General features: G+C 40.6%; 1 protein-coding gene across 2 annotated transcripts in view; it reads left to right on the plus strand.

Annotated features, from left to right (window-relative positions):
• LOC100744556 (acetylcholine receptor subunit alpha-like 1) overlaps positions 1–11,209 on the plus strand; it is a 149,212-nt gene extending 138,003 nt beyond the window's left edge. The window contains exons 7-8 of one of the 2 annotated variants that reach the window (XM_012394318.2): positions 1–414; positions 11,003–11,209. The exon at positions 1–414 is cut by the window's left edge and continues 13 nt beyond it. In XM_012394318.2, the coding sequence (XP_012249741.1) occupies positions 1–414; positions 11,003–11,206 (618 nt within the window). In that variant the 3' untranslated portion in view covers positions 11,207–11,209. Of the gene's footprint in view, positions 415–11,002 lie in introns of those variants that run through there. The other variant, XM_033324844.1, reaches the window with a different exon arrangement.
• Positions 11,210–11,215: the final 6 nt, after the last annotated feature.

Here is an 11,215-nt window from a genome sequence, read left to right on the forward strand (position 1 = left end):
GTCGGCGACGATGACGACGACGACGACGTCGAAGCGACCAACGGGAAACCGCCCGAAGGCATGCTCACCGATGTGTTCCATGTACAAGAGACTGATAAGTACGATACGTACTACGGCAACAGGTTCAGCGGGGAGTACGAGATACCTGCACACGGATTGCCACCATCAGCAACTAGGTACGACCTCGGTGCCGTGGCCACCGTAGGTACCGTAGCGCCCTGCTTCGAGGAACCCTTACCCTCGCTGCCACTGCCGGGGGCTGACGACGATCTGTTCGGCCCAGCCAGCCCCGCATACGTTCACGAGGACATCAGCCCCACATTCGAGAAGCCGTTGGTACGCGAGATCGAGAAGACCGTCGACGATGCCAGGTTTATCGCTCAGCATGCCAAGAACAAGGACAAATTTGAGAGCGTGAGTATATTTTACCGCCATCTTTTCTTACTTCAGGCCTCTCCCATATGATACTACGATCTTACGTACAATGTCGATGAATTACTATTATAAAGATATAAGAATTTATTATTATTTAATCGGAAATATCTACAATTACGAAATTGAAAGAAAAACCGAAATTGAAAGGCTCGGTCCTGCCTCTCATTTGCGAATCTCGTGTTTGATATCTATTTTACCGATTTCACGATGATTCTCGAGGTTGAGAAACTATTCGACGCGAATCGTGACTGCTGTGGGATCGATACTCCATTTTGGAGAGTGCGCGTGAAATAATACGAGCTCGTTCGTTCCCGTGAACCTACCGAAAGAATATCGAGTAGAAAGAGAAGCGTATTGATCTGAACGGTAGCCTGATCGGGCAACGCTCTTTAATCTTTACGAGTAATCCACGTGACGGGATCGGTAATGGGGCGTGCAAATCACCGCTCGCTCGGTGTGATCATGGGGCAGGCAACTAGGCAAGGGTCAGTGAAAGCGAATTATAACGAATCATTTACAAGAACCGTGGTTTGAAATCTGATAGGCCGACAGCAGTAGTATCAGATCGTATTAATCAGCAGGAAACACATCAGGATCCGATTGCTGTTAATAGCTTTAGTTCCGAATGCTTGGATTTATACGCTTTCTTGCGCCTCTCTGCGAATATCCTCGCGTGGAAACTAACAATTCAAACATATCAAGATCGAATTCATTTCGCTTGGAAAATGTAGAACTTCTTCGCTTCCACGCGCAGATTAATGCAACAATGATCGAGATCTCATTCAGCGAGTAACCCTAAATTAATTAATTCAAAAGTCGCATCGTGGAATACACACTCTCGTTTTTATTTCACAAATACGCAAAATGTTAAAGAAAGAAGGATCTACGACTTCGTAAACATATAGCGCAATAATAATACTTACAGTATTAGGTTGTCCGGGAAGTGTCTTTCTTTCGCAAACGTGTTTTTTGCAGTACAAAATGGATCGTACGTAATTCGACACAATAAAATAAAACAAAAAACGTTGTGCGTCTATTATTTCCTCATAAAACGAAAGAAAATCTAATACAATGGTGGAGTTGAAAGTTAGGTACAATTTACAAGCTAAATCATATAAACAGACATTTCACGTATTGCCTTATTAGCTAAAAGATGTAAAATACTTTGGTTAATTTACTCATCCAGTCGTTCAAGCCCGTGAACTATAACACTAACTTAGACTTTACAACCTTGTTATGTTTCCGTCGTCGAGTATTTCCCCAACGATAGAATCCTGCTAACTATGTTTCTCGAGACGAACTAATAATTCGTCGATAGAACCCTAAAATGATGGGTACTTACAGTAACCGGAACGAAGATATACCAAACATGATCTCTCAGCGAAGGATTAACCGGTCGCCAACTTACAATTAGCAATTACGCGTATGAATTTTAACACAGGCATTTGTCCTAAGGTAGACAAGAAGTACGGCATGTATCCCGTAACCACGCTACGAATTATAGCTGATGCGTCGCAAATTAACCGTGTTTCACTATGTACAGTACTCTTATTCGACCATATAGCCGAACGTTATATCGAACGATCGGGTCCAACTCGGTTTCCGTCATCGATATTAATTCGCAAGTGTCAGATTCGAACAACCGTTTTCATAGAGGTGGCCATTGTCAGGCTTCATTGCCATTGTCGAAAAAAGTTTTCAGTTAGAGTTTTCAGCCAGCTATATCGGCTTTTTCCTGAAAAATATTGTACCACCTAAAATGATAATATATCGAACAACGACAAATACGCTTTATCTCTTGCACTACGCTACTACAGGGTGTATATGTATGTATGAATATTTATGTGCGATAGAGTAATCGTATCGGAAAAGTTAATCAGAGTTTCGTAATGTATATTTCGAAATTCGTAAAATGAAAGTAGAAAATCACAAATGACGAGATCTTCGAAAAAAAACTTCGGCTCTGCTGGTTCACATTTTTCTATTAGCCGGCGAATCCTTTTACCATCGAAAGTAAATATCTTGCACTGCGTGTGCTATCACGAGTGGATGAGTAAACCAGTTGCCTGTCCATTTTGACTTGGGTGCTAAGTCCTGACAGGCAACGCTGTCATCCGACCGAGTGGAAAGGAGCAGGAGTCTCGATAAGCTGGTGGAAAGTCGGTCGCGATCGTTTCCCATCAATCTTCCTCCATACTATACACCCTTAGCAACCTGTTAAACTTCTCGACGTACGTAAGGCAGGAAGGAAAGCCTGTTAAAGGATGGTGAGAAACGCGTGACTCGCCAAGCAGCGAGCTCTACTACTGTGAAATTGAAAGAAGGGGAGCAGGATACATGGAAGCTTTGAAAAAATATATTTTCAGATACATTTTTTATGAAGTTTGAAAGAAACATTGTAGCGAAAAGCAGCAATTTATTCCAAGCGAAATCGTTGAATAAATCAAGAAAATTGGTCTACCATTCGCGGGTTAAAAGTTTCGCGCCTTGTCTGACTTACGATGGGATATTCTACCAGAAGAAACGAGGGCAAAGTTCAGAGACGATTAAAAGACACTATCCTTTATATTTTTTCATTAACTCTTTTATACCGTTTGTACAGCTATTTTATGGAAGTTAGAAAGTTATCGAATAGGAACGGCGTTCTTGCAGGAAATTTTCGAAAAATTACAAGCGGAGCGACGATAGGGCGCGTGTTAGCAGAAACTTTCGGCGAGTTGCTTGTGGCTCTGTAGTGTGGCAAAGTAGTTCCGTGGATGGAAAACTTCGAAAATTGGTTTTGACGTTGACGCGGTCTCAGCACGGGGAGAATGCGTCTCCAAGTTGAAACATTTGTCCGGGGGCCGGCCGTAAATTCGAACGAATTTATGCTTCCTATTTCGTATTTGCGCAGAACGAGCGGTGTGGCACACTTTCCTGCATCCATCCTGTATCGAGTTTATTCTCGTTCCTCCGGGACTTCCCTTACCTAGCAAAATCTCCTCGTTTCTTTGGAAATTTCATCGTGGATCGCGGAACCTTTCGGTTTCTTCCTCTTTCCGTTAAAACATCGATGACAGAAAGTTGCTGTCCGTGACTGTTATTCCAAGGAAGAAGTTCGTCAGGAAACGAGCGGTTATCGGAAGTTGCAGCTTGGCTGTTTCGACAGGGCGAGGCTGGTGGACGACGGAGTTTTCAACTCTTGAGTAGTTTTTAGTACACTTTATAGTTACATGGTTGGCAAAGTTTGTCCAAAAGTTCAACAGACAAAAGTATGATAATTCATTGGCAAGAAAAATTGCTGTTTCTAGAAATTCTAATTGTACCGTAAATTGTAGCATAGACTTATTCTCTACTTTCCCGATAATACGGACGTATTCCATGAAACTCGAACGCGGTAAGCCTATCATCAATAACTATCGTACATAGTCGTTCCTCCTCTCTTCTTCTTCCTCTTCTACTTTTTACCCCTTTTACTTTTTACAATTAAATGGAATTACATGATAAATTCAATTAACGAATATCACTCTAGGTTTAAGACTGAACTAATAAAATAAATAGTCTCAATGTCGTCGTTTAATTTAGCTATAAACGCCGGAGAACACATCACGACGACATGGACACATTCTGCGTTCGATTGAAAATGTCATCGATCATTTCTACAGTTGTCTTCAGTTTACGTAACAAGTATACGTGACACGATTTTTGAAATACACTGTAGAATTTTCGCTGTCCCGAAATTCGATGTTCGAGCATATCGTGGCGCGGTTTGCCGCATAGTTATCTCGAACGATCTAATATCTTGAACAAGATACTCTACATCTGGACGGAGCCAAGGCGGGCCAGGCTGAAATTCAATCTATCGATTTCTCGAGTCACGATCCCGGAGATGCCTTGATTTCCGCGCGCTGGCCGCATCAACCCGGTGACTTCCGGTTGCTTCGGAGGAGCCAACCCCGTACAGGGGTTGCCCTGTTCAGGGACGCGGAAAGTAGCGCTGGCGTTCATAAATTATCGACGGGAACTGTCTGTCGCGCGAACGCACTGCGGCGAAGTTCCGTTCGCTGCTAAATGTGCGTTTGTATTCACGCCAATGCACGCGTGCTGCAGCGATTAAAATGCGGCCTGTGCGTGCGACTGTGATTTCCTGTGCGCATTGCAGAGAGGATTTTGCGTTTTTGTGTCCGCAGATTTTGATTCTCTGCGTGTTTGCTGAATTGACTATTTATGGTCTGACTAGAACCGTCGTTTTCTACTTGACAATAGAACAGCCCTTTTCTATTCCATTATCCGAACATTTTTATCTGCCTATTAGTTCAAATATGGAAGCCTTTATTACACTATTTACTTTATTGCACTTATTATACTTTATTACGCGTCTCATTTTTGCCGTATCACTTTTATTGCGACCATAGATATATCTTCTGTGTATATGCATACCTAGTATGCCTAGTATGCCTAAGTGGACATATTAAATGTCGGTAGTGCTACTGTTAGATAGCATCAAACGTAGTTTGAAATTCTTAATTGAAATTCGACCCTTTATCAGATGGCGGGGAAAAAGTGGTAAGGAAAATGTTATATTCAGTGAAAACTGTCGAATAATCCGGTCTGGTATCGCGCTATATCTCACGCGATGCCGATCTTCCGATCGTGTATTCGCTTTTTATTGGAATTTATGGGGAGCATCATCGATCGAATCGCTATTCTTCAATTTCTTTATGGAACGGTTCTTTCTCCGTTATTCCTCCCTTCCACGTATTTTCTTTGTTCTGTTATTCACAGAAAAATCCTCGCAAGCTTCGATATTTCTCTCAGATACCATCAAACGTATCGAATGAAACATCGAAAATTCATTGCCATCGTGCAACAATGATAAACGAAAAATGCATGAATGCCTGTAATCAATCGGCAGTCAAATCGTAGAAGAATTCAATTTAAACGCCGTTGTTCAACGCGGTTTAATTTCCAAATAAGCCTCTAAAACGGTCGAACCGAAATGTATTCCATATTTTCGTGTGCACGCGAAGGACGAACCGCAAACGGTCGAGGAATTAACTGTTCCTAATGCGGCGAGACGAGTGTTTTGAACGAATTTCATGGGTCGACAGTCAAACTCGTAACTTTCGAGAGAACAGGTGCATCGTCCGTTGCGTCCACGAATTCGTTAAGGTCGGTATTTTCGTATGTTATTATCGTTGCGTATCAGTTGTGATGATATAATATACTGCAGTTGCGATATAATATAATGCAACGATATACAGATAATTTATTCCTGTATTATCACTGAATAATATTAACACTTTGACTGCCACGTTGGTCATGTATGACCGGCTATGGTTTCTCATGCGACGCCACGGTGGTCATTGGTGACCGGAGCGCTTGAACTTCTTACAATTGTAAAAATTGTATGAAAATTGATAGTTAGGGTATTTTGAATATAACCGATAAGTAGAAGATACTTTGAAATAAAAAGTGTCCCATTGAACAATTAAACATCTTCATGAGAACATCAATAAAAGAAAAATGAGAACAAATCTTGTATCTAACGGTGCACGGTGTTAAAACACTTTAAACATAAATGTGGTTCATCTATACAATCTGGACAATAGGTGGTTACCTGTTTGGTCCAAATTTTAGCAATTTTTGATCCTAACTGTTTAACGATTTTTTTATAGCACTCTCCGCAAAATTTTCGTGCCAGGTACGCTTGCCCTTCTTTCTTCCGCATTTCGTGTCGCATTTTTGTCGAATAAGTATATTTGACGGCTTTGGTGAATGGCACCGTGTAAGGTGCATTGCGAGTGCCATTCTAAAATCTGATATCTTGATTTTTGTTTTTGTTGCTTGTTTATAGAGTATCATCGCGCATTTGAAATTTATGTATTTAACAATAACTCTAAAGCTAATTTTATATACCGCTTGAGGGTTCTTCTATGTGATGTAGAATATGCTATCATTTGATCTGATAAATCTACAGCACAGTTTCCTCTGTTGTGATCTACCACTACCATTGGTTTATCACAAACATAATCTTTTTTGCGGACCTTTACCATTTCAGCCGAATGTTTTGTCGAAATCATAGAAATAATCATAATGCTGTTTACTAATATGTTCTACACGTTTCAACAATATATTCTGGACGTTTCGCTTACGACGACATAACAAATGCGAATGGTTTGTTGAAATGGTTTGTTATAATATGTCGCTATCAACTGTTACCAACGCGCCACGATGGTCACCCGTAACCACCAATAAGATAAACGGCCCATTGGGGAAGAATGTTGTCTTACATCATCAATTTATTATTACTTTGCCATTATATGCTTTGAATAATAAAAATAATCCCGTGACGTCCTGAGCGAAACATGTGATGTCGGCGTGGCAGTGAAATGCTACTGTGATAAATGCTACTATGTACAATGAGTTCAATTAATTGCGGATACATATCAATTTATTATATGCTTAAGGGGAAGAAGAGATAGTAACTCTTAACTAACCTTGAAAGATAAGGAGAAAATGTCAATTTCGGTGACGACAGATCTTTACTAACTATTTTGAGTCCCTAGCAGCGCGATCGCGCTGTGCAGATTTTGTGTCTGAAAGTCCCAGTACATTCGAACGCCACGGACAACTGATGGTATTTTGTATCTCGTTGCTATCTTCTCAATAATTTTGATTGAACAAAACTTGAAATATTTCTAAATTAATAAGTTTGCATATATAATAATATAAATGTATTTCATAAAATAAGAAATATGACGAGCACTATTGCGCCGTTTACTTTAGTTCACAATCGATTAAGACAAGCGCTATCGCGCTGTTCGCGATTTTTCGAGCCTGTTTTTTCAAAGATCTCTGAGACTCCAACGGTTAAGAGTAAAACGAAAGAACTTTATCGGAAAAGGTTACATATTATTCACATAAAGCTTCTGACACATTTTTAAAATAAATTTTCTACCAGCACAATATTGGAATTTGAAGAGTTAGGAACTCTTTGACTTGTAATCATCGCCGAAAGTAAAAAGAAGTAAAAAGGAACGAAATAAATAAGAACACGTATTGAAAGAACACAGAAATAGCAGCGGAATTATATGCGCATAATAAATCTGACCTAAAGCTAATTATTCCTAACTCGTTGATAAAGAGAATTCCGTTTTGTAACAATAGAAATAATTCAAACACGAGGCGTCCATGGCAGAAATAATTGAACGACGAAACAATGATACGCTCTCCGCCCAAATTGCCTCAGTTGAATATCGTAGCATTCCTTTGATGTGGTAGCAAAAAAACTGACAAAAGATATTCGTTGCTTTTTTTCGAATGGAAAACCCGTACAGAACCGTATATTTAAGGCTGTAGATTCGTAACTTTTCAATTTATAGAACAAACTGTGTAATCAAAATTATATTTATCGTTACTTTGTAATTTATTGTTATGCCTTCGTAATGAACAAAAGGTAACAAAAACCACACTCAAAAGTTTAAGTACAGCGTGACTTGCAACTACATGTCTACGTTTCAGAGCTGAATCTACACAGTAAAATGTTTAAAAAATTCATGTAAAAAACATGTAAAAAAAACCGTATTCCGAATCAATCCGATCGATATATATTTGTACTCTGTATCAATTTCATTTGCGAATCCGCCGAAGAGAAAATCATCGTGACTCGTGACGTGTTCTTTTCCATCGTTGTGAATTCGTCAAAACGGAATAACCGAAAGAGGAAACGTAACGTCTCGTGGTTGACCACCGAAAGGTCTCGGGATGAATGAAAAGGGCTTTGTGAGTTTGTATTCTCGGGGCTGCTGAATCCTCTGGCCGCATGACTCGTGTTAAACGTGCTTAATTCGGTTAATATCCTGCTGCGAGAAAGCACGAGCGTTTCCCGAGAGAAAAAAAACCGCACCGCTGAATGCTTGCGTATTTGATTCGTCATCCATGCAAAACCTGACTATATTGGCGTAGAATTACGCGGCTGAAGTGTACTTCGTCATTTGTGATTTATCGCGCGTGTTTTGTGAGAAAGCATTGCAAGCACCTATGTATAGTTCTATACATGTACAGGATGTTCTGTGACTGATGGCACAACCGGAGGTAAAGGCCGGGAGGAGGGATGAAAACACGAAATAGAAATTTGTCATACGTGGCGATTTTTCGAGAAAATTTAGAATTTGCTTGAAAAGTGTCGACGGTTCTTGCTATAGACGAATATCTTCGTGTCTAAGTAATGGAAAGAGGGTGTGCAGCGAAACAGGACAATAAATTTTAGTAGTTTATGATAGAAGAAACTTGATACAAAGGGTATAAATGGGAAATAATTTCTAAGGGAATAAAATTGATCGTACATGAATATCCTATTCAACGTGTATTCTTCATTACAGAACACAATAAACACAAAGATAAGTGGAGGTACCGGGCGCTTTATCAGGCAAATATTTAAAGTGAGTTTTTTCCTAAACGAAACTTTGTACGAGAAAGTTTCATTCTACTCACTTTTTCGTACAAGTTTTCCTTTCCGCTTACGTCACCGTGTGCGAATATTCTGCAGTTTCATTGTCACCGCCATAGCTTCAGTTCTGTTTCTTACATTAAACTTAACTGCGGGAAAATTTTAAGGCTACCTAGTCATGGCTACCTAGTCAAGGCTACCTATGAGCAGAGATAGCGAGATAGAACGAGACGGCCGAATTCCATCGTTCACATTCTATAACAGTTTCCCTCTATAGTTTGGGGAAAAGGAGGCGTTTGCAACGATCGGATGGTATCTGGCGATTCTGAAGCTGATTTTGGAATGTAGATGGCTGAGGATAACTGGAATAAACGAAGCTGGGAATAAAAGCAACCAACCAGAGATAGCGAGTAGATAGACGAAACCTCTTTCCTTATCTTTCATTTTTTTGTTTCTCCTCCGCCAGAAAGCTACTTATTCTTTCGCATCTCGCGAATATCTCGCGAATCCTAAAGGAATCTTAAATTCCACCGCGTGGACACCAGATACAGGAGCTTCATTTCGCTGATTTCCCTCAATAGAGGAGAAGCAATCGACCGCAAATCATTTTTTGATTTATCCGAAAGAAATTAAAAATTTTAGTCGACCTAACAAACCTTTTACAGTAACCTAAGGAAATAAACTACGTTCTGTGACTGGTCCATGATCTCGACGCGTTACGATATAGCCAACAGCGAGCTTTCTTCGCCAGCAGCGGATTGGCCGCTCGCCAAAGGTAAATGTCATGAGGGTGCCAGCAAAAAGAACTTTACCCGCCTTGATCCCGGATTAAACAAACTTTCTAGATCACCGTAATTCCCTCCCTCCACCTTTCTCTTCGTATATCTCGTTCCCCCCTTCGTATTCTCTTCTTCCCCCAGTTGATTTTCATTCCTTGGTATCCGCGTGAGTCATTCGATCTTTGTCTCATCGCGAAGGTATCGTATCGGAATGATCGGATCGAGTTCGTTATTGGATCACTGTAGGCGGAGTAAGCTCGTTTATCGAGATAAAAGCGCGCCGTGCGTGAACCGATTCAGAAGAAAGCGACGTGGAACGACGCACGAAAAGGTTGTATGGAATTGAAAAGGGAACGATATACCGAGCGACGTTCCTGGGCAAGATATCATAAAAGTATCGGGTGTCTGTTTTATCGTCCACTTCCTCCCTTGTCACGAAGGAAATCGAAAGAAGTCGATACACCCATGGAATGAGGGATCAGTTGTCTGTGTTACCAGTTTCCAGGATGGACGAGACCGACTCTATTTCTCGTCCTCTCTGCTTCTCAACGTTTGCTACAAGTCGTAAGGGTACTCGATTGAAAGTTCGAAAATACAACTCATCTTTTAGCTAGATATAGAGAGCTCGATGACGAAGAGCCACATGGATCCTTGCTACATAGAGTAGATAGTTGGACGTTCAACGGAGGAAGAAAACTTGGAAAGAATGTTTCTCATTCCCTGAACTGGCTCGAAACGACGAAAGAATGTTGTGCTTGGCTGGATGGGAAGGATGATGATCGACTTGTCGAACGAGATATTTTATTTACGATAACGTTGGCAAGCTCGTGCCGTTACGAGGTCTCACGGTATTCTCAACTATCTCCTCGCGTAGTTTCTTTCTCTCGTTAGCCTCGCCAAGCGCACAAGTAACGTACATCGTTTATCTCTACGCGTGAGATTATGTCTTCGTTACGTAAGCGCAGGGAAGAGAAGACAGAAAGGGGCAGGGGGATAAAAGAGACTTGAAAATTGGAAATATTATAAGAGAAAATAGAATTACTATTATATTAGGTTGGCCGAAAAGTTTCTTTCGTTTTATAAGTAAATAATACACGCACAATGTTGTTTTGTTTTATATTAGTTTATTGAATTATGCACGAATATAATAATAGAAATAGGACGAAATGGATCATACCTAATTCAATAAACTAGTATAGAAATTGTTGTTCATCTATTATCACCTTATGACACGAACGAAACTGTTTGTATAAATTTATATTTCTACGAACTAGCTAAAGAAATAAAAGTTAGGCGGAGATTTGTTTGCTCTGTTTGAAGTTACAAGGATTACTGTATTTCAAATTCCTGATTTTAGGTGGAGGAGGACTGGAAATACGTGGCGATGGTGCTCGACCGGATTTTCCTCTGGATATTCACGGTGGCCTGCGTGCTTGGTACGGTGTTGATCATCCTGCAGGCGCCGAGTCTCTACGATACCACGAAGCCGATCGACATCAAGTACAGCAAGATCGCGAAAAAGAAGATGATGCTGATGAACATGGGTCCCGAGGAGGACTAGTCGACGATT

This window comes from Bombus impatiens, unplaced genomic scaffold, assembly GCF_000188095.3.
Source record: "Bombus impatiens unplaced genomic scaffold, BIMP_2.2 scf_0080, whole genome shotgun sequence".
Classification (NCBI taxonomy): domain Eukaryota; kingdom Metazoa; phylum Arthropoda; class Insecta; order Hymenoptera; family Apidae; genus Bombus; species Bombus impatiens.